The sequence below is a fragment of the Spermophilus citellus genome, assembly GCF_964194105.1.
Source record: "Spermophilus citellus genome assembly, chromosome: 7".
NCBI lineage: Eukaryota > Metazoa > Chordata > Mammalia > Rodentia > Sciuridae > Spermophilus > Spermophilus citellus.
The window spans coordinates 111,193,212-111,218,303 of NC_138188.1; the positions used below are offsets into that span (position 1 = coordinate 111,193,212).

General features: G+C 35.5%; 1 protein-coding gene across 1 annotated transcript in view; it reads left to right on the top strand.

Moving 5' to 3' along the window:
- Positions 1 to 25,092, top strand: part of PAK2 (p21 (RAC1) activated kinase 2) — a 73,515-nt gene that overhangs the window by 21,527 nt on the left and 26,896 nt on the right. The window contains exon 2 of the mRNA XM_081300850.1: positions 11,016 to 11,223. Within this exon, the coding sequence (XP_081156976.1) occupies positions 11,037 to 11,223 (187 nt within the window). The 5' untranslated portion in view covers positions 11,016 to 11,036. The remainder of the gene's footprint in view (positions 1 to 11,015; positions 11,224 to 25,092) is intronic.

The following is a 25,092-nucleotide window of genomic DNA, read 5'->3' on the forward strand; positions in this document are numbered from 1 at the left end:
TAATTTACATTCAATTCTATTCAATATTTGGTCCTTGTTTCATGTAATTATAAAGCTAAGCAAGGTTCCTGTGTTGTCTGAGAACTGAAAATTACAAGGACTATTTTGGTAAAAAATAGATTGTTATATTGGGTTTCTGATATTACAGGCACTATTTGTTTTGCTTATGCTGGCAATTTTATATAGTTTACAAAGGTGTATCAAGTATGCAAAACAAGAAAAAAATCCGATTTTTAACTCAGTGCCCTGTTTTTGTTCCCTTCCACTCCTAAAGTAATCATTAAAATATATATACATAGGTCTTAAACGCACACTTCCACAGAAATGATAGCTATAGGTGGTAACAGATGTGTTAGTAATCATTATACAGTGTATATCACATCATGTGATATGTATAATTTTTGTCAGTTATGTCTCAAAGCTGGGAAAACTATGGTGCATTCTTCCATTTAAAAAAAATATAATCGTATCCATTGATATGCCAATTTCATCCTTCCCCACTCCCTTCAGTAAATGATAGCATTATATATACACATTTTATATATATATATATATATATATATATATATATATATATATATATATACATATATAGTTATATACAAGCTGTGTGTGTGTACCACATATACATATATATTCCCCCCAACACCATCTTGCATTTTAATCTAATATGCTTTGGTGAATATAGCATTATATGGAGTGATTTTTCCCTCTTGCTGTCCTTTTAAATTTTTTTCATGGATTTTTTTTTTTTTTTTTTTTTTGTATTAGAGATTGGTGTCAGGGATTTGTTTTGTAGCTTCATAATCCCTTAGTTTGTGATATAGTTAATTCAGGCAATCCACTATTATGGCCATTGGAATTGCTTTCAGTCTTTTGTTGTTTCATATACTGCTACAATTATAGCCTAATGTATGTCTTTTTGTATTTTTGCCAGTGAAATCTTTGGAATAGACTCCCAGAAATAGGATATCTGGGTCTGTAACTTAAACTCTCTGTTACACTGCTTTCATATTAAATGTAAACCGTATTTTGTTAAACCTACCCCACAGAATTTCAGGGGGAAAAAAAAAAACAATGCCCTAACTGTAATAGAAAAAAATAAAAGAAAACATATATATATATTTCTGTTTGTAAATACTTGATCACGACCACACAAAAAAGTCATTCTGAAGTACTCAGAGGCTTGTATGTATATGTGGGCATGGCTACAGGGCAGTCTCACACATGTGGACTAGTTTGGTGACTTAGAATGAGCATAGTACTCTTGGTGATATGATTTTCCAAATGGTGATTAGGCCTCTTGGTAAAATCCGAACAAAACAAAGTATAAGCTCTTCGTACTTACTTATTTTTGATAGAAGTTACATAGCTGGAAAATTCGAGTATGTTAAAAATACAGATTTTCTTTTTTTTTTTTTTTTCTAAAAAAACTGTTGTTTTTATTTTTTTTTTAATTTTTTTTTTTACATTTTTTTTATTGGTTGTTCACAACATTACAAAGCTCTTGACATATTATATTTCATACATTAGATTGACATGGGTTATGAACTCCCAATTTTACCCCAAATGCAGATTGCAGAATCACGTCAGTTACACATCCACAATTTTACATAATGCCATATTAGTGATTGTTGTATTCTGCTACCTTTCCTATCCCCTACTATCCCCCCTCCCCTCCCCTCCCATCTTCTCTCTCTACCCCATCTACTGTAATTCATTTCTCTCTTTGTTTATTTTCCCATTCCCCTCACAACCTCTTATATGTAATTTTGTTTAGCAATGAGTGTCTCCCTTCATTTCCATGCAATTTCCCTTTTCTCTCCCTTTCCCTCCCATCTCAAGTCTCTGTTTAATGTTACTCTTTTCTTCCTACTCTTCCTCCCTGCTCTGTTCATACTTGCTCTCATTATATCAAAGAAGACATTTGGTATCTGTTTTTTAGGGTTTGGCTAGCTTCACTAAGCATAATCTGCTCTAATGCCATCCATTTCCCTGAAAATTCTATGATTTTGTCATAAAAATACAGATTTTCAAAACAGTCTTTTAAATGTAAAAAACAAAACAAAACCTGTATACCAGGTTCAGAGAATTGTGATTTTTTTTTTTAAAAAAGATATAAATTATGTATGGTAGAACATTTAGGAGTTTTAAGTACATTGTAGAACATTTGACATCTATGACCTCTGCTCCTTGAATCCCAGTAGAATCACTTTTTTTTCCCTAATACTGTTTATCTGTGCTTTCTCTCTTTGTTTAGATTAATGCCACCAGACATATTTTTCTAGTTTTGTCTAAGACTCAACTTTTAACTTTCCTGATTTTTTTCTATTGTATATTAATCTTTTATGCAGCAATTTTTGCTTTTATCCCAATTATTTCCTTCCCACCCTCGTAGGGTTTATTTTTTCTATTATTTGGACTTCTTAGACTGGATACTTAACTCATTAATTTTAATGCTTTTTCATATAAAAATTCAGAGTTATAATTATCTTTAAGAACCTCATATCCTATATTTTTTTTGAGATTATAGTAAAATAATATAGAACATAAACTATACCATTCTAACCATTTTAGGGGTACAATTTAGTGATGATAAGTACATTTACAGTATTACATATCCATCAGCACTATCCATGTCCAAGAATTTTTTCATGATCCCAAACAAACTTTGTATGCACTAAACAGTAACTCTTATTTCATCCTTTCCGTAGCCTCTGGTAATCTCTTTTGTACTTTAATACAGTTCTAAAATTTCTTATTCAATTCTAAGTGTGTTCTAATAGTTTATTGAAGGTGTTTTATTTATATAAACTTAAGGGATTTCCCCCTCCAGTTATCTTTTTGGTATTGGTTTCTAAATCAGTTGATTTCATTTAATTCTTTTTCATATAAAAATATGTGCAGAGTGATGCTCATCTTGTTAAATTTTTTCTTTGTTTCTGTCTTACCTCTTTCTTGAGATAGTTGAGTTGGATCTTCAGTTTCTTTTGGCAGCTTTCCCCCTTACAGTACTGAAGATATTCCACTGTTTTCTTGCTTTCATCGTCGATAGCAAGAAGTAGGCTGACACTTCAATTGCTGTGTCCATAAAGTTTGTCTTTTTTTTCTCTTTTGGCTAACTTTTAACAATTCTTTGTCTTTGATGTTATTTTGCTATAATGTGGCTACATGTAAATTATTATTTTTAAAAAAATAGTTTTTAGTTATAGTTGGACACAATATTATATTTATTTTTATATGGTGCTGAGGATTGAACCCAGTGCCTTGCACGTTCTAGGCACACTCTACCACTGAGCCACGACCCCAGCCCATACATTATTTTTTCCTGCTTTTAATTCATTTCTTCAACTTAATGGATTTATGATCACTATCAGTTCTGAGAATTCTCAGCTATTAATTTATCCAGGGGCCAACCCCCTCAAACAATCTGTCATTGCCTGGAACTCAAATAAATGTAGATTAGACTGTCTAACCTACGTATCTTCTCTTTTATATTTTCTCTTTGGTTCTCTGTGCTACATTTCTAGGCTCGCTCTTCAGACACATTCCCAGTTCACTACGCTTTACTTATGCTGTGTCTGTTCTGTCTGTTAACTTTAAATGTTGAGTTTTTAATTTTCTGATATTGTTACTTTTTTTTTTACTGAAAGCTTTGTATGGGTTTTTCACAGTAGTTGTTTTCTGCCTTTATTTTTAGGTTTGTATATTTATTCTGCCCGATCATCTCCTGTAATCAGTCTGTATGGCTAGTTCCCAGTCTCAGGGTCTTGCCTGCCTTGCTTGTGTTCTGAGTTTTCACTGAGGGCTACTCCTTTCCCTTAGAACTTTTATCTTCAGTTATTATTTGATACCTGAACTGAAGTTCATTTTTTCCAGGGAGGCTTTATATAATAAAGACTTCTGACACTTACTAGAGAATGAAACCATATGCAGTTAAAACCTGTTTGGGGGAGGCTGGAGTTGTGGCTCAGTGGTAGAGCACTTGCCCAGCATGTGTGAGGCCCTGTGTTCAATCTTCAGCACCACATATAAATAAGTAAAATAAAAGATCCATTGACAACTAAAAAAGATTTAAAAAAACTTTAGATAAAAGATTTTTTTGGACCTTCTAGATGGAATGAATTCAGACCATCAAAATGTATTTTTAAATTAAGTTTTGCAGATTTACTTTTTCCCTCTTTCCATCACCAGACTTCGTGCTTAAGGTTTTCTTGTTTCCTTCTGTCCAGAGGGACTTATTTCTGATTTATCCTAAATATTAAAAGCCTTTTAGGTCCTAGCCTTATGAGAGAGGAATTCCTTTTAAGTTTTTTACCTTAAGTAGACCAAGTTTTATTTCCTGTGGTAGTCATTGGAATGGAAGCTTAAGGTCTCCAGGGTGTAGTCAAATCCCTTGAGAGGAAATGGATTAATAAATTGCTTGCTCATTTTAGTTTCTGATTTCTCTTTGCTTTGGATCTCCAAGGAATCATCCCTATTACTAGCTCCATCCATGCATTTAAAAAGATTTGATAAATTATCAGTTCAGTATTTTATCCAGCTCTACATTTATTTGATTTTGAAGCAAAGTCGCCCCCACCCCTATACCTACCTTCCCTCCTCCTAGTCTCCTGATTGTGTTTTCTATGTCTTCCTTTTGTTTTTTTCTTCCTAGCCTGGCTACTAGTTGGCCTGATGTTATGGTTCTTAGCACCAAATGAAAACACTCTTTTCCTCTGATTTGTGAACCTGCTGTTTATAATATTTGTTGCCATTTTCAGGTGATATGGGTATATTTTCACTAATGCTTGTGTCTCAGAAATTTTTGAGACTTTATTAGGGTAGAGGAAGGGCCATTGGTATTGAAGGTTTTGCAGCTTATTGAAAGATTGTTAGAAGTCTGATTGTTATTACATTCATAATTTTTGTTATTTATATAAACTGTAATTAAAGATAAAAACCAGAATTGTGCTTCTCAAATTATGTTTTTCAACTTATATGACTTGTACTTGATCTCCGTGGATTACAGTAAAGTTGGACTGACTGGTTCCAGACACCATTACTTTTTTCATTTCTGCCATATATTTAACTACCCCTAGTCTCCTTCAGCAGACAATTGAGGGATTGTTTGTGCTTGAGTTGTGTCACAGTTAAACAATGGGCCTATTAGAAGAGTACAGTGTGTTTTGGGCACACTTTTTGTTTCGCCTACTTGTTTGTCACTGAAAAGTAGCAAAAAGTGTTTGAACAGACTGGAAGAAGGGCACTATTTATTTGCTTTTTTTTTTTTTTTTTTTTTTAAAGACATATTTGAGTAATGGTGGAACAAAGCATAAGGTAAATAAGTATTTTATCACAAATTATTTTTTCTGGATAAAATGTAAGAAGAATGTAAAGAACCTTATTACAACCTCATTTGACATTTTTTAGGCATTTGACACTGTCAGTAGAAGCAGTACACAAACAAAACCCCCGAAATCTGCTTTATGGAAAAGACAAGACTAAGGCCATAAATCAGCTATAAGGGGAAAAGTACAACTATTTCCGAAGATAAGTTTTATTAATATAGGATAATTTATATATTATCTAGTAAAAAGCTGTTTTATAAAAGATTTAATAAATTCAAGAAGAATAGTATTTCCTTTGGGGACGGAACATGATACCATGAGTCAGTCGTCTTCATTGTCTAATATATAGAAAGTCTCTGCCTTTGAATTGCTTGAAATTTTGGTCTGAAAAAACACATAAAATGTTAACTAATGATGTACAGTTATGATTCATTATTTTGTTTTAAAAAATGTTTTTCATAAAAACGTTATTTATTTAATATATAATGGATTTATTGTTATTATAAGTGAATTAAATTTTAAATAACTTATTTTAATTTCTTATAAAATAAATATAAGTGTAACCCTCATAAACAAAAACTCTTTGGAATATATTAGTCAGCTTCCTTCGTTGCAACAAAATACCCGAGGAAATCAACCAAAAAGAGGAAAGATTTATTTTGATTCATGGTTTCATAAGTTTCAGCCCATAGTTGCGTAGTCCCTTGACTCTGGGCTTATAAAGCGAGGTTAGAACATCATGGTGGAGCAGAGCTGCTTGTTTCGTGGCCGGCCAGTAAAGCTAGAGGGAGAAAGAAAGAACTGTTTCTTCCAACTTGGCCCAACCTTTTAAAGCTTCCACTACTTCCTAGTAATGCCATCAGCCTAAGACCAAGCCTATTTAACACACCAGCTTTGGGGGGAAATTTAAAATCCAAAGCATAACAGAATCCTCAACACTTAAAATATAAAGTGGCCAGGTACATTGGTGCGTGCTTGTAATCTCAGCTACTTGGAAAATAGAGGCAGGAGGATTACAAGTTTGAGTCCAACATAAGATCCTGTTTGAAATATTTTTTTTTTAAAGAGAGAGTGGAGGGGGGGGGGGAGAGAGAGAGAGAGAGAGAGAGAGAGAATTTATTTATTTATTTTTTATTTTAGTTCTCGGCGGACACAACATCTTTGTTTGTATGTGGTGCTGAGGATCGAACCCAGGCCGCACGCATGCCAGGCGAGTGCGCTACTGCTTGAGCCACATCCCCAGCCCCTGAACATTTTTTAAAGATGTAAAAAAAGGGTGGGAATATAACTCAGTGGTGGAGTGCTTGCTATGCATGTGTGCAGGCCTTGAAACTGAAATGTTTTGAAGAATTGTTATTGCTGTTGTTTGAAAATTGTTGTTTTGAAGAAACTGAGTGACTTAATAAGCATGTATTGAGAACAGGCAGTGATAAAGGGCATGCCTACCCTAATTTAAGCAGATACGTATTGGTCTTTTTCTCTGGCTTGTGGACTCTTAGAGAAGACCTAGGTCATCTTTTATTTCCCCAGTGTCTATCATAGTCTCTTTAAAAAAAAAAATGATAATAATAGCAGCTTTTAGTCTTTATTAGCTCATTTAATCTTTATTCTGTGAGATAGGTATTATTTCTTTTTCACTGAGGTGTAATTTACATAGCCTAAAATACTATTACTATTTTTTAAAAATTATTCTTTGTTTTTCATGTCCTTGAAAGTTTTGAGAAGTATGCTGGTCAGGAATTTTGTAGTAGGCCCCTCAATTTGGTTCATCTGATGTTTTTATTATGACTACACTAGGGTTATGGGTTTTGGGGATGAATACACACAGGTGAAGTGGCTTTTCATTACATTATATCAGGGATTAAGTTTTATTAATCTAAAACTGGTAACTGCTAACCATGGTCACTGTTTGCCAGTTGTATTTGCTTGGCTGTATTTGCCAGGTTTAACTGCAAAGTTATTTTTCCCTTTTCATCCTTTGCAAATGAATTGTTAAATCCAGCCCATACTCGAGAGAAAATTAATCTCAACTTCCTACAGAGAGATGTATCTACATATATAAATTTGGAACTCTTCTATACAGATTTGTCCTCCATTCATTTATTTGTACCTATGTGAAATGATGTATATTTATTGTGTACTTTGAGTTGTAATCTAATACTATATTAATTTTATTTTTTGTATCATTCCAACATTGGTTTTTGGGAACTCTTTCCTATGTCCCTTGTCTCTTTGACATGTCCTCATCACTCCACACTTTTTTTCATTTTGGTACTGGTGCTGGCGTTTCTGGGGATTGAACTCACAGAGTCTAACACATGCTAGGCAAGCATTTTACCGCTAAGCTACATCCCTGGACCTTTTAAAAAATTATTTATTTTAATATGCGCCCGTAAGAGAGTTGTCACTTATTGTGATTGCAACAAAATTAGAGATCAATGTGAATAGTCAATTGCATTCTATTGAAGTTATATGTCCTATTGTCTGTAGTCCATCTACTTTTATTTATTTTTTTTGTTTGACTGACATGGTCTTCATTTCTGCTTTATGGAGGGGTGGCATTATACATATGTTTAGTTCTCCAAAGCTATTAGGTTTTTTAAAATTCTAATTAGTTACACATGACAGTAGAATGCATTTGACATTTTGTATGCAAATGGAGCAAAACTTCTCATTCTTCTGCCTTGGCCCTTTTTTAAAATTTCATTTTGAGATAAGTGCCTGCTAAGTTGCCCAGTCTGACCTCAAATTTGTGATATTTCTGTTCCTGAGTAGCTAAAATCGCATGCATGTGCCACCATGCCCCACACATTTATCCTTCTAAAGTACTTCCTTATCTTCTGAAAACTACTAGATGCTCTAGGCTCACTTCACATTTTCCCTGTTTCAGGCATATAACCAGCCATTTCTTCAAGAAATCCTGAAGCACAGTTAACTCATTTGCCCAAGGTCACACATTTAAGCAAATGGTAGAACTAGGATTCCAACCAAAGCAGATTCTAGATCCTATGCTGTTAACCACAAAACTGGACAATGTGCTCCTGGTATTATTCTATGTAATTAATTAATAAATTAATTTGCTTTTGTTCAGTTGCTTTTGAGTTTCTAGTTATGTTTTGTTTGTGGACAAGCCTTAAAATCAGTTTACATCAAGTAATTATTGTGCCCTATGTTTGTGTTTCCTTTTTCTCTTTTTCCTTCCCTGCCCCGCTTTTCTTCTTCCCTCCCTTCCTCTCTCCCTCTGGCTCGCTCTTCCTTCCTCCCTTCCTCCCTCCCTCCCTCCCTCCCTCCCTTCCTTCCTTCCTTCCTTCCTTCCTTCCTTCCTTCCTTCCATTGAACCCAGGGCCTCTTGCATTCCGAATGTATGCTCTGCAACCAAGCTGTACACCAGTACTCTCCTGTTTTATATTACTTTGTTAACCACAGCTCTGATGATAGTAATTGAGTTTAAAAGCTAGTAATTAGCCACAGATTATCACTGTTAAATTTTGGTGCATTTCCTTCTGTCAGTGCATATAAATGTGTTTAAATTTTTTATTTTCTTCTGATTTTTAAACAGTGTGCATAAATATGGAATTATAAAATACAAAATCCAGATATTGTAGCTTTATGTGCCATTTCTGTTGTAACTGGAAAGTGAACCATTTTAGGAGTACTATGTGTGCCTTAGTGTTATAAGAACATTAAGACCTAAGCATCCATGTTGGTTTATCTATTCATCAAGTAATCCTTGCAATACTTGATACTAAGCCTTATCTTTCTTCCATCTGTAGCAAAATAGATCCCCTGTGGTAGTGTACATATTGGTAGCAGTCCACACTTAGGAATAGCCAGTTGAATCTGCTTGCCTTCCCCCCTGTCCCCTTAAGAAAACAACCAGCATGCCCCCCACCACCTGCAAGCAGCTGGTTTAGAAGAATCATCTGAGGCATGTCTTTGGTGCTACCTTAGTTTCCACCCTACTGCTTCCTTAGGCAGGCAGTCTTCCCCATATATGTGTGTGTGTGTGTGTGTGTGTGTGTGTGTGTGTGTGTGTGTTATTTCCTTTCCCCAGCCTTTCTCTATCTGGTTATCCCCCAAAATGTGTACTTTTTTTCCTTAACTTCTCTTATGCTTCTTGTAGGCTGAAAAATAATTGTCATTTTAGCAGATAGTAGTGTGCTAAAGTAGTTCACTAGCACAGGTAGTGCTTGTGACACACTCTAACAAGGGAATCAAAAGCTGTAAGATTTGGAGTAGAATTTGGTATAATCTCTTCATCCCTCAATTTTCTAAGTGCTATTATTATTTTTTTAATACACATACACAATTTTATTTACTTAAATATATTACATACTAAAATCAAATCAAGATCAGATACCAATACAAACCTTGTTTAATGGGGAAATATGTTGTTTCCTAAATGAACTTTTGCATCAGAACTTGTATAAATTAGGAATCCTCTTCCCTTTATTCTTGATTTTAAATGTGTTTGACCCACCTTTTTAAAAGATAAAATATAAGCATATGTAAGCAAAATTGATATTTCTACCAAAATGGCCATATCTATAAGTGAGGTCACCTGATTGCCTGGACAGGGTGACAGAACCTTGGGGTTGTGGCCCCACCCTTGGTTCTATGCTCTAGATTTAATTTTGACAGTGTACCTGAATTGGTCAAGCTTCATGTGACTGTCTTACAAAAAGAGACTAATGTGTGTAGATCAGAATATCAGATTTCCAGAGACATCAAACATTGCATCAGTGGCATGTTCTTTTGGGAAATTTAGGTGAAGGTAAGTTATCAATCACAAGAATAATTTGTGTGGAATCCTAACAGGGGGGTGTTAGTTCATGGGTTTAAGATCTTAGCATCCATCTCTGTTTCTAAAGAGGGACCAACCAGAGATATTCTAATTGTCTGGTCTGGTCTCCTCTTTGGAATTTTCTGAGACTCCATGTTGTCTGTCCATTGGAACCATCTCACAATCAGTTGATTAGGGGAATTGCCTTTTTTTTTTTTTTTTTAAGTTGTAGATGGACACAATACCTTGGTGCTGATGGACACAACCCAGTGCCTCACATGTGTTAGGCAAGTACCCTACCACTGGGCTATAATCCCAGCCCAGGCATTGCTTTTGATATGTTAGTGTTATCATGATTTCCACTTGGCTTTTTAAATATTTAGTAACATTTTAAAACAAAACATTTGCTAATTTTGTTAGGGGAGATTACCTTTGTTAAGAATCACAATGTTATATATGTTACTGATTTTTGTCCCTTAAAAAATTAGTACATGGGCTGGGGATGTGGCTCAAGCAGGTAGCGTGCTCGCCTGGCATGTGTAGGACACTGGGTTCAATCCTCAGCACCACATAAAAATAAAATAAAGATGTTGTGTCCACCAAAAACTAAAAAATAAATATTAAAAATTCTCTCTCTCTAAAAAAAATTAGTACATATTAATTATACAGGATGGTGTGATGATGTGTGAACATAATTTGATCAATTTTACTCTTAAATGTCTCCCTCATGATTTATTGATTCTCCCCCACCCCCCGAATTTCACAGATGTCACTTTAAATGGATAACATTTTCTAATTTGGAGTGTGTGGGAATTAGTATTACTGTCTTCTGCTTGTGCATACTGCTTTTTTTTAATGTTGTTTATTAATTGTTTTTTGGGGGGTTTGCCTATCTGTTTCAGGCCATTTCATAATTCTGAATCATGTCTGACAACGGAGAACTGGAAGACAAGCCTCCAGCACCTCCTGTGCGAATGAGCAGTACCATTTTTAGCACTGGAGGCAAAGATCCTTTGTCAGCCAATCATAGTTTGAAACCTTTACCTTCTGTTCCAGAGGAAAAAAAGCCCAGGAATAAAATCATCTCTATATTCTCAAGCACAGAAAAAGGTAAATAGCTGTTGTGGTTTTAAGAGTCTCAGCATTAGTTTATTATTTTATGTTACCTGTGTTGGTCTTTCACTGTATGAACAACGAACAGATCCAAGAAAATAGTTGGTGCTGATATATAGGCACTAATGAAAACACTACTTTAGGTGGCCATGGTGACTTGTGCCTGCAGCCATAGCTCCTTGGGGAACCAAGGCAGGAGGATTGCTTGAGCCCTGTTCAGTGCAGGCCTGGACAACATGGTGGCACCCTGTCTATAAAACAAAATAAACAAAAGACTAGTTTATTTGAAACTGTAATAGAAAATTACAAAATTATAAAGTTGTTTTCATCCTACTTATTACAGCCCATGAATTTCTATACTCATTTCCATTTTCTGAGACTTTGGGCTATAGTTCAAGGCTTTCTCACATTAGTGGGGATTTGTGATTGTCTTTGTGTTGCCTTAACAAAATATCTATGTCTGGGTACTTTATAAGAAAAGAGATTCATTTGGCTTAATAATTCTGGTGGCTGAAAAGTCCAAAGAATGTGGCCCTTATGTCAGGTTAGGGCCCTTGACATCTTGACAACATGACAGAGAAACAAAATGGGAAGCAGTTGCTTGCAGAAGGGGACGTGTGTGGGCCAGAATGTAAGAGAGTGGGGAGGAGCTAGACTTGTTTTTTTATTATTTACCACCTTCTCCCTCAGGAACCAATGCACTTCTTGAGACAGACATTAATGTATTCTGAGATGGTAGGATCCAGTTGCTTCCCACTAGGCTCCGCCTCTTAAAGATCCAGACACCTTTCAATGCTATAACTGGGGACCAGTCCTTTAAACATGAACCTTTGAGGGACAAACCATATCTATCCATAGCAGTGATATTTTGAGGAAACCTGACTTTCCACATGCAAACACACATACATACACATACACATACACATACACACACACCCTGTGCTAGGGATTAAACCCAAGGTCTCACACATACCAGGCAAGCAATCTACCAAGCTATGTCCCCCAGCCCAGAAACCTACTATTAACAGAATGGTAACATAGGGACCGGAATCCCCTTTCTGAATTCCTGGAGTCAGCTGTGTTTTGGAATAAAGAGTTTTTCTGATTTTTGAGTAGTTCCTCAGAAGGATCTGAGGCAGCCTTAGTGATTAACAGTGTGTCTTCAGTAAAACATGTCTAGTCCAGGGGTTCTCAGCCTCAGCACTACTGATATTTTGGTGCCAAATAAGGTGTGGTTGTAGCAGTCTGTTCCCATGCATTATAGGATATTTAGCAACATTCCTGGTTTTTACCCATTAGATTTCAGCAACCCTCTCCCATTTGTGACAACCAAAAATGTCTCTAGACATTGCCAAATATTCCCTGAGGGACAAAAGCACTCCCAGTTAAGAACCATTGATTTTTGTCACACATTGTGGGACAAAGGCTATAAATAATCATATATATATATATATATATATATATATATATATATATATGAAAAATTGTATATATTTATATGAGAAGTCAAGGAAGAAACTTTTGGTTTTCAGAGCTTTTTCAAATAAGGGTAGGGGAATTATTTATTTAAACACATTGAGCATGCTAATTTGGCTCTGATAGATGATAGTCGATATTAGCAAAGATAAAGATATAGGTCCTAAGTCTACATGGAGAGGTAAACCCAATTGGAAGAATGATGCTTTGTATAAAATAATAATACACTTTTTTTTTGTACCAGGGCTGAATCCAGAGGTGCTTACCCACTAAACCACACCTCCAGGTTTTTTATATTTTATTTAAAGACAGGGTCTTGCTAAGTTGCTTAGGGCCTAGCTAAACTAAACTCAAGATCCTCCTACCTCAAGCTTCTAAGCTGCTAGGATTACAGGCATGTGCCACCATGCCTGGTTTGAGACACATTTGAGGTTTTTTTTTTTTTTTTTTTTAATTGTCAGTGGACCTTTATTTTTATTTATTTATATGTGGTGCTAAGAATCAAACTCAGTGCCTCGCACATGCTAGGCAAGCACCCTACCACTGAGCCACAACTCCAGCCCCACATTTGAGATTTTAAAATAATGAAAATTTGAGTTAACATTAATAAAGAATCAAATCTTGGAGAATTTTGATTTACAAACACAACTTAATCACTAGACAATTGCAAACTTGTTCATTTTGTCATATATATCACTTATTTCTAATTTTGCTTTTATTAAGATTTTATGCAAGGGCTGGGGATATAGCTCAGTGCTTGCCTCTGGATATGTAGTTCAGTGGTAGAGTGAATGCTGCATGAGGTCCTGGGTTTGATCCCCACTACCACCTGAAAAACTTTTTCCATGAGGCTATAAACTGAAGAGCCTAGCAAAAGTATGGCTTTTAAATTTATGTAACAAGGGATCAGCTGTGTATGTGGTATGTTTGAAGATAAAAAGTAGGTTGGATTAAGTAAAGGATAAAGGGGAAGAAGACAAAGCAGTGAACCAAAAACTGTGCATGGGAAGAGGGTGAAAAAGCATGGGTTAGCACCAAATCCTCATCTTCCATAGTAGAGGGTCAGTATGTTTAAAGTGGGAAAATCTGAAAATGTCAGTGTAAACACAGCATTTGAAACTATGGAAATTAAAAATAAAATTATGGTGGTTAGTACCAGAAGAAATTGCAGAATTGAAATTACTTGCCTGTGGGGAACCAGAATCCAAAGCAGAGTAAGGGAATGTTCAAGATAGGATAAAAAATATGTTGGGTACAAGATTGAAAGTATGTTGGAAATACACACGCCCATGCACACATACATGCATATATGTTGGGTGTAGTAGTGTATGCTTGCAATTCCAGCAACTTGGAAGGCCGAGACAGGAGGATTACAAGTCTGAGGCCAGCCTTGGCATCTCATCAAGACCTTGTCTCTAAATAAAGAAATTTTAAAATGGGATTGGAGATATAGCTTCAGTGGTAGAATACCCTTGGGTTCAATCTGGGGGCTGGATACACACACACACACACACACACACACACACACACACGTACATAGTTGGGAACAACCTTGTAGCTGGTAAAAGAAGACTATAAAATGAAACAAAACAAAATAGAAAATGTGAACAATCCAATACCTGACTTTGGATAATGGTTAGGGTTTATGAACAAACCGAACATGCATTTGCATAAATGTGAAACAACATACCCGTCTCTGATCATTTTTTTTTCCATCTCTGATCATTTTGAGAATCTTCCTTTTTTGCTCTCATTACCAAAACTTCTCTTTCCCTTCCTTTCTCACAGAATTACCTAGGAGCTGCAATTAGCCCCAGGTCATTTTTCTTCATCTTAAATAGAAGTTTCTGAGCTGAGGATATAGCTCAGACAGAATGTTTGCCTAGCATGAATGAGGCCCAGGATTTGATCCCTAGCACTGGGGAAAACAAAAAACACAGATGTTATTAGCCACATACAAAGTAAAGAGAATAGTATAATGAACTTCCTTCCCAGCTTCAGTCATTACCATCATTTTGCCTCCTTTTGACCCTTCTTTCCAACCCATGTTCCTGTTCTTAATTGTTCCTACCTGGGAGCTACCATCAAGATGAGGAAGAATCTCTCTCTCTGTGTGTGTGTGTGTGTGTGTGTGTGTGTGTGTGTGTGTATTCACGCTGGGCTGTTCCTACTATATTACTAGTTCCCCCATCCCTACCTGCTTGGCTTCTTTCTTCAACCGCCTGCAACATTTCTGCATTAGTTTTCTACCTACATCTTGAGCCGCTGTTTCCTAGTTGCTTTTCATCTTTGAACATTCCTCATATATTGTGTTCTTTTACATATAGTGATTTGGAGTAGAAGAGGAGTACTGCAATGTGTAGGCGATACACCATCTTTACAGAGGTCTAGAAGGGAAAGAATTACATTTTCATTTTAAAAAAATCACAATGATTCTACAAAAAATACTTTAAGGTGTCTTCAATGATTACTGGTTTTAATTGGTGTCACTGGAAAAATTTAAAATATCAAAAATAACTTTAAAAAATTGATATATAATTGTACATTATACTGTATGGTATTTTGGTACATGTATTCATTGTGTAGTGATGAAATCAATATAGTTGGCATATCCTTCATCTTCAGTATTTATGATTTCTTTGTGTTGGGAACATGTAAAGTCCTCCCTTTTAGCTTTTTTTTTTTTTTGATCCTGGGGACTCAACCCAGGCTTTGTGCGTGCAAGCTATTTTATTTTAAATACATAATAAATTAGCATTAACTACTGTCACTCTCCTGTGCTATCTAATGGTAGAACTTATTCCTAATTGTAATTTTGTACCAAAGTTAATTGTAATTAATACTTCTATGTAACCTTTTCTCTCCCCCTCATCTTCCCCAGCATTTGGTAACCACTGCTCTTGACATCTATGAGATCAACTTTTTTTTTTTTTTAAATCTTCCACATGAATTAGTACATACAGTATTTGTCTTCCTGTGCCTGGCTTAATTCATAGTATCCTTCAGGCCCATCTTTGTTGCACAGGAACACAACTTCACTCTTTTTTATGGATGAATAATACTGCATTGTGCATATATTCCACATTTTCTCTATCAATTCATGTATACTGGTGCTTTGGTTGTTTCCATTCTTTTGCTTTATTAATATAGCTGCAATATGCGACTGTAGATTACTCTTTGACATAACGATTTCATATCCTTTGGATATATATGCCCGGTGGTGGGATTGCTGGATCAGATGGTAGTTCCAGTTTTAGCTTTTTGAGACACCTCTATATTGTTCTCTATAATGGCTGTACAAGTTTATATTTCCACTAACAGTGTATAAGACTTCCCTTTTCTCTACATCCTCTCCAGCATTTATTATTTTTTGGCTTTTTATTAATAGTCATTCTAATTGGAATGAAATGATATCTGATTATGATTTTGATTTGCATTTCCCTGATGATTTGTGATGGTGAGTAATTTTTCATATGCATGTTGGCTATATGTTTGTATTCTTTTGGGAAATGTCTGTTGAGATCATTTTACCCATATTTAAATCAGATTATGATTTTTATTTCCTGTTCCTTACATATGATTTTTTTTTCTGTTCCTTGAATATTCAGGGCATTCATTCTTTGTTGGATGAATGGTTTTCAAGTATTTTCTCCTAATCTGCAGGTTGTTTCCTTACCCCACTGATTGTCTGGAGGCTTTTTTTTTTTAAAGTTTATATAACTTTTCATGACAACCCAACTGAAGAAATCTTTTTCACTTTCCTGATAATATGTATCACATGCACTGTGTGAGTCATCAGAGATACAGTAATAAGCAAAGCAGATATCCTTACTCTTATGACACCAACCAAAAACTACTGTAGCATGTAATTATAAACTATTAAAGTGACACAGGGTTAATGGAAAATGTTTGTCTAATCTGAAGTATTTGGGAAAGCAAGGAAATGAAAATAGAGCTGAAGAATAAAGGATGATAAGTGAGAAAACAGTTAAAAAGTGAGTTCAATGCCTTGGAAAGAGCCAGCCCCAGGAGGCATCACAGTATAGCATGGAGCTGTGTAGTCCAGAGTCACTTGAAAGCACAGAGGGTAGGTGAGAATTACAGTGTGATGTATGGAGGGGACTATGGACAACAGAGAGGTAGGCAGAGACCAGGTCACAAAAATGCCTTGTATTCTGTAGTTTTGAGCTCAGATTTTTATCTTGTTTCCTGGGGAACCACGAGAGAATTTAAACAGGGGAAAGTCTTGGTCACATTTTTATTTTAGGTAGGAAGGATTGGTTGTTGTGTAGAAAATAGGTTTTGTTGGAGGTCTAGGACTGAAGTTGGAAACTAGTTAGAAGGCTTTTGCCTTAGTCCAGGTGAGAAATGGCTTAGCTAGTTTAGTAGTTTTAATAAGGAAAATAGCAGTGAGCCATTGTTTTGGTGTATTTTTCTAAGCTCTATTCAGATAGCTTGTGTTGAGTACATAATATTTATTAACTAAAGCAATTTTTACCTCTAATTATTTAACCAACATACACCTTCACTTCTGATTATGGAGATGATAGATGGTGAACATCCTTTCTTGTCCAAAAATCAAATGCTGGTATTAGTAGTAATAAAATTAGCCTATACTTCCCTACCCGTTTCCTAGATAATGCTCTTCTGTATAGTGGAACAAATTTAGTTTCTTCAGTTTGAAGTTTTTCTAAGTCAAAATAATAAGGGTGTGTGTGTGTAACAACTGGTTGTTATACTAGAAAAAGAAGAGTCTTCCTTTTAAACAGATTTAGATTTTCTTAACCCTAAACTGTAACTCAAATGTAGCCTGAAAGACTGAGGCCCTAAAAGGATGTGACAATAGCCTGTTTAGAATTCTTTGAAGTACCTGTTGTCAGCACTGTCCTCAGGATCTTTACCTGGTGGCTAAAGTTTGCTGCCTGCCTGCTGCTTATTTTGTTGTCTAATGTAAAGTTGGGAAATGATTCTAAGAATCTCGTTCTCTCCTGGGACACTAATAAGTTTTATTAAGAGAAGCTTCTTTCTGTGGTCCATTACTTCCTATCAGGTGATCTAATTCCTGTAGACACACTGTAGATGATTGATAGGCAAAAGTGGGAAGTTGATATACTTTTTTTTTTTAAACATTAACAGATTTCCTTCCAAAACTAAAGTGTCCAAATAAATTGTTTTTACTTATCTTTTAGTTCTTGGCTTCTAGAGTTATGTGGTCAGTTTATATAGCTGGGTCCTTTCAGCACATTGTTCAGCTTGAGACTTGGTTTAGCACTTTTGTTTTAATGCTTTTTCTGATATTCTTTTCCCTTGCTGCGGGCACTACTAAAATATGGGAGGTATTTGTGAAAAATAAATGGAATTAAATAGATTTCTTTAGTATATTGTGTCATTTTATTTTGAACAGATTTTAACATGTAAGTATATCTCAAGTTCTGCTTAATCATTTTCATGTCCTTCTGTAACTTTAACTTTTCGTTCTTTATCCCTAACATCTGAAACTTTCTTTAATATGTTTGTTTCTCTAAACTAAACACTCCCAAGTTGAAGAACATTATTGGGCCTTAGACACAACAGGAACCAGGAATTCTCTTGCTCTGTATCTTATCTTTCTCCTTTCTGTGTACCTGTTTCCTGTTTCAGTCTGGAGTTTCTCTGTATGTAAGGAAATATAGCCCTCAACAGTAACTGGGCTTTATTTCTTATAAATGTAATCACTGGAGATAGACTGATTTTTAGGGTGCCAAGTCTGACTTAGGTCAGATATCACTCCTTAAGCAGTTGACTGGGAGTGAGGAGGAGCAGCTGGGGCTGGCCTGGTTTGAATGAGATGCCTGCCTTGGACCAGTTGTCTGTGGTTAGGATTATAAAAGAAAATGGCATTTTCCCAGCCATGTACAAGGAAAGCATGAGGAATGTTCCCAAAAGTGGGATACCAAACAGTTAAAACAAACAAACAAACAAAAAGATAAAAGAAAAACTGCCCTGTTTTCAGAATACTTATAGCTTGACTCATAGTTCTCACAGAGATTTGAGTATTTTTTTCCCCATCAGATAAACATATTCTTGGGGAAAATAGTATCTCTAGGTATCCTGTACCCTGATCCTATCTTTAGTGAAAAGGCTAGCTTATTTCCCAGTTTCCATGGTTCATCAAATTCTGTTTTTTCTGTCAGCCATACAAGAACAGTGTACAAATTAAACTATTAATTTATAGTTAACAAATACTTATTTCTGAATGCAGTAAGTATACTGAGTTAGAAGCCATAGGACATAAAGAGAAGTAGAGGGTATGAGCTCAGTTTACTCAAAGTCGGTCTAGAGAAAAATGAGAAGTTGGTTATGACAGATGTATATTTCATTAAAGACAGCAAAATTTTCTGAGAGTTGTGTTTCCCTCTGTTCCTTTCCACAACAATTGTGCCCTGTTTTCTTACCATGGCCACATATGTGCGTAGAAAACCTAGAGAAGAGGTAGACATTTGAACACAAGTCTCATCATGTTCAAAAGGTATCCTGTTTCCTATTAATGCTAGATCATTATTACCTTTGTAAACAAAGAATAGCAGTAACAATTCCAGCTTTGTATGTGCAGAACTATCAAACATCACCATTTTAAACTTTTTTATAATGGGAGAATACTCAGGTTAAACATAGCTATTGACCACATGATTCTTCTTACTTTCCCTCCCAAGGCCCAACTAAAATGACAGTAGAAACATTAAAAAAATAATAATTACAAGGACAATGAGAATAGGAGAGAGACAGTAGTATACAGGAGCTCTCAGTATATGTTTAGAGAGTGGAGTGGTGAGAAATGACACCTGACTAAATGGAACAGAGAGACATCACCTAAACATTTGCAGAAGGTAATGTCTGTGGGAAGTGAATTTCCCTCTAAAAACCTCAGAGACTCAAGATTTAGAGGCACACAGTACTGTAGGAAAAGGGGGAGGGGAGGAAGGGATATCCAGGCTGAAAGGACTAGGAATTAATTGAAAATTTTCATATAAAGTGTCAAAGACTCCCCAGGACTCATTCCTCTTTTACCTCTCCAGCCATACAAATATAGCCCCCATCCTGGGGATGGAGGGAGGATATTTGCTTTTAGTTCAGGACAAATTAAACCAGAGAGGGCCCTATTCTTTTCACAGGAAGTTAAAGGTTAGAATAAAAAACATGGATTCAATAAAAGCCAGCATATAAAACTCCTTTCCTCTGCCCTGTTTTCAGAATACTTATAGCTTGACTCATAGTTCTCACAGAGATTTGAGGATTTTTTTCCCCATCAGATAAACAATGTTCTTGGGGAAAATATACTTTAGGTATCCTGTACCCTGATCCTAAATTTAGTGAAAAGGCTAGCTTATTTCCCAGTTAGTTCTTTAATACTTTCCTATATTATTAGATAGCAAAAGATCACCAGACATTTAAGGAAAACTCTTACATATAAGAGTCCAAAATAATTGGGGAAATTTTTAAAAGGCATTTAGCCACCCATGTCGATAATGTCAGAGACTCAGGAGGCTGAGGCAGGAGGATCACAAGTTCAAGTTCATCCTCAGTAACTTTTATCAAGAGCCTATCTCAAAAAAGACCTGGGGTGTGACTTAGTGGTAGTGATTGTCTACATTCAATCCCCAGTACTACCAAAAAAAAAAAAAAAAAAAAAAAAAGGAAGAAAGAAAAAAATTTTAAGGGCATTAGGGCATTTAGAAAAACAGACAATGTAGAGAGAAAACAAATCTCAAAACTCAGACTATACATACATATATACTGTATAATCTTCAAAGAAGATAAATTGAACCCATGAAACGAGAAAAGAATACTTAGAAAATATTGAGAAATAATTATTAGCAATTCAATATATAATATTACCAGAATAGGAGCTAGGGTTGTAGCTCAGTGATAGAGCTCTTGCCTAGCTATGTATGAAGCACTGGGTTTGATTCTCAGCACCACGTATTGATAAATAAAATAAAGGTCCATTGGCAACTAAAAAAAATATTAAAAAAAAATAAAATAAAGGCATTGTGTCCATCTACAAATAAAAATATTTTTTTAAAAGATTACCAAAACATACAAGAGATATCAATAGAAGGATGAGTGGAAGATAATCAAGAAAATGTTCCCAAAGAGTTAAACAAAAATATGTCAATGGGGCCAGATGATGGTGGCATATACCAGTAATAATCCCAGTGACTCAGGAGGCTGAGGCAGGAGGATCACAAGTTTGAAGCCAACCTCAGCAGCTCAGCGGGTCCCTGTCTCAAAATAAAAAATAAAATGGGGTTGTTGGGTACAGGGTTCAATAGAGCCACATCCCCAGCCCTATTTTACGTTTTATTTAGATACAGGGTACCAAAAAAGCAAAAGCATGGAAAAGATGAGAATTTCAAATTACTGATAATAAACAAATTAGAGTGAAGAAAATATCAAAGAAATAATGGAAAAAAATGTCCCAGATCTGAAGAATATTATTTCCAGATGGATGTGACTCACTGTGAACTCAGCTCAGTTAATGAATGAAGATCACAGCATCCTCAAATTTTATAATACTACAGATAGGACAGTGAAATATTGTGCTTCTAGTCAAGGTGGAGCAACAGGGACTGGGTTTATACTCCTACCTAAAAGAACTAAAGTAATGGAAAAAATATACAAAACAATGGTTTTCAAGACAGTGAACATCAGGCAATGAAGAAAAATGATCAAAAAGAAACAATCTACCTTCCATGCTTGTCATGAAGGTGAATTAAGAAACATACATAAATGCCTCACACGGAGCCTGGCACACAGAGGCTTGCAAAAAAAAGCCATCCTGCTCAATTTCTGTTCAAGCAAACCCAAGATATCAGCTCCTGCCTGTGTGGGCCACTGAGAACTCACATTGGTTCTTTCAAATCACATTCTAAGCCCTGTTGGACTGGTCCCAGACATGTGACATGGGCTGATTGGATTGAATTGGAACTTTCAGTTCTGCCTTGAATTGGTTCCCCTGTGTAGACAATCTGCGTGATATCAACCCTCTACTTGAGGGAGAAAGAGGCTGTTTGGGCATGGGTATTATTTTTCTTAAATGCAGAATAAAACGGGACCAGCAGGATATTTCAGTGAAATAAAAAAAAAAAAAAAAAAAAAAGAAATGAGGTAAGACCTACCATTGATTGAGCTTTCTGCCCAGAGTTTCTAGACTGCAGCACAGGGAGAGGGAAATTGGTGATCTCTTTGAGATGAGGAACAGCGCAATTAAATAATTGGATTTATAGCAGAGTAGGCATTAAAGAAGAAAAGATGAGTGAATTTGAAGATAGGGCAATAGAAACCCTGCAAAACAAAACAAACAGCACTGTGGGACAACCTCTGGAAGAGTGACATATGTATAATTGAAGTCTTGGAGGGAGGGGTGAAATACTTGAAGAATACTTTAAAAATAATGGCAGAAAGCTGGTGGTGGGGCTGGGTTTGTGGCTCAGAGGTAGAGCGCTTGCCTAGCATGCATGAGGCACTGGGTTTGATACTCAGCACTACATAAAAATAAAATAAAGGTATGTGTTCACCTACAACTAAAAATATACATTTAAAAAAAAATAAGCTTGTGGTGTAAGTGGTACAGCACTTGACTACCATATGTGAGGTCCTGAGTTCTGTCTCCCAGCATTGAAAAAAAAAAAAGGGAAGTGGGATTATGAAAACTAAAAAAAAAAAAAAATTACCATCAGCACACTGTACTTTATTACCAAAAAATGTTTAACCAGGTCCTTCAGACAGAAGGAAAATGATGTCAGGTGAAATGTGGGTCTATACTAAGAAATGAAAAGCATTGGAATACGTTAGTTTGTTTGTTTTCATCCTGGGGATTGAACTCAGGTGCACTTGACCACTGAGCCACATCCCCAGCCCTATTTTGCATTTTATTTAGAGACAGGGTCTCACTGAGTTGCTTAATGTCTCGCTTTTTTTGCTGAGGCTGGCTTTGAACTCAAGATCCTCCTCCTTCAGCCTTGTGAGCTGCTGGGATTACAGGCATGTGCCACTGCGCCTGGTGCTTATATTTTTCTCTTAGCTAAATAATTTTTAAAAATAATTATATTCTTAATGAAGTGCTGATACATCCTATAACATGGATGAATTTCAAAAATATTAAGTAAAAAAAGCTATTTGCAAAAGACCATGTATTATATGATCCCATTTATATGATTAGCCAGAATAGGCAAATCTTTGGAGACAGGAAATAGATTAGTGGTATCCCTAAGATTTGTGGTGACATAGGCGATGGAATGGGGAGTAATGATCACTAATGGGTACAAGATTTCTTCTGCTCATGATGTAAATATTCTAGTTAGAGTGTGATGATGGTTGGAAAATTAAAAAATGTACTAAAGCCATTGAATTATTAAACTACATAATTATTGAATTATGTAGTTTAAAAAGCTAACATAACAACAAAGGTGATGAAAGGAGATGATTGAAAAATACTCGGTTAGGGCTGGAGTGGTAGCTCTGTAGTAGAGTGCTTGCCTAGCATGTGTGAGGCAATGAGTTCAATTCTCGGCACCACATATTAAAAAATAACAGTAAAGGACAAAAATTTTAAAAAATTTGGTTAATCCAAAAGAAGGCAGAAAAGATTGATAAAGTAGTCCTACTACATGCTCTCTACAGGAAATTCGCTTTTTTACATCCAGCCATAAGATAGGTTAAAATAAAAAGTATGCTAAAACTGGGGGTATAGCTCAGTGGTAGAATGCTTAGCATGTTCAAAGCCCTGGGTTTGATCTCCAGTACCACAAAAAAATAAGGGCTACTTATGTTAGCATCATAAACTTGGTCTGACTCTGTATCATACAAACTAGATTCTAGAGCTCAAAAAATATTGTCAGATTAAGAAAATTATTTCGTGATAGATCATTTAGATAATATAGCAGCTAAACATGTACTGCTAACAGTTTCAAAAACATGACATAAAAATTGAAAGGATTTCAAGAAGAAATTGACAAATCCAGTTATAACTTGAGATTTTAATACACTTCTTTCAGTAATTGATAGAACAACTAGATAGAAAATTGGTAAGGATTTAGAACATTTGAACATAACAACGAACTTGACCTAATGGATATTTATGGAACATTCCATGCAATAACAGTTAGAATCCATAATTCTTTTAAGTGTACATGGAACATACACCAAGATAAATCATATTTAAGGAAAGTTTTTAAAAAACATCTCAATAAATGTAGAAGGATTTAAACAATATAAAGTGTATTATGTGAACACATGTAATTTAATTAGAAATTAGTAACAGGAAACCCTCTGAAAATATTTGGAAAGTAGATAAAACACTTCCAAACAAAGAAAGGATATTTAGAAAACATACTGAATGAAAATGAAAATTAAAAAACATCAATATTTGTAAAATATCTAAAGCTGGTCTGTTATGGCTCAGTGGTAAAGTGCTTCCCTAGTATGTGTGAGGCACTGGGTTCCATCCTTAGCACTACATAAAAAATAAATGAATAAAATAAAGGTATTGTGTCATCTACAACTGAAAATAATTTTAAAATAAGAGATCTCTAAAGCCCTACTTGGAGGAAGTTTTACAGTATTGGAAAAGAAAGAAATTTCAAATCAATGACTTTAGCTAAGCCATCTTTTTTTTTTTTTTTTTTTTTTTGATACTGGGGATTGAACTCAGGGGTACTTGACCCCTGACCTATACCCCCATCCCTATTTAGAGATAGGGTCTCACTGAGTTGCTTAGTGCCTCACTTTTGCTGATGCTGGCTTTGAACTTACAGTCCTCCTGCCTTAGCCTCCCGAGCTGCGCCCAACCCACTGCACCTGGCCAGCTAAGCCATCTTCATAAACTAGAAAGGGAATAGCAAATGTAATCCAAATCCAAAATAAGTAGAAGAAAGGAAATGATAAGAGTCAAAGCAGAAATCAGTGAAATGAAAGAAAAAGTAGTAAAATCACGAAACTAAAAACTGATTAATTTATAATACCAATAAAATGAATAAGTTTCTAGCCAGACTGGTGGAGGAAGAGAGAAGATAAAAATTACCAAATTGAGAGAGAATGAAAGAAGTAGATCCCATCTCTGCAGATTTTATGGATATTAAAAAGTGAAGGTATAGTTAGGTACAGTTTCACATGCTTATAATCTCAGCTACTGGGGAGGCTGAGGTAGGAGGATCCCAAAGTTTGAGGCCAGCTTGGGCAACTTAGTAAGAAGTACTGTGGCAGAAATGTGACAAAAGCTGTGATAGATCTGTACTCTGTAAACTGACGCTGTAAAACATTTCTGAGAGAAATTTAAAAAGTCCTGACTAATGGAGAGATTCGCTGTTGTCATGGATGAGAAAACTCAGTGTTAAGAAATCAATTCTTTCT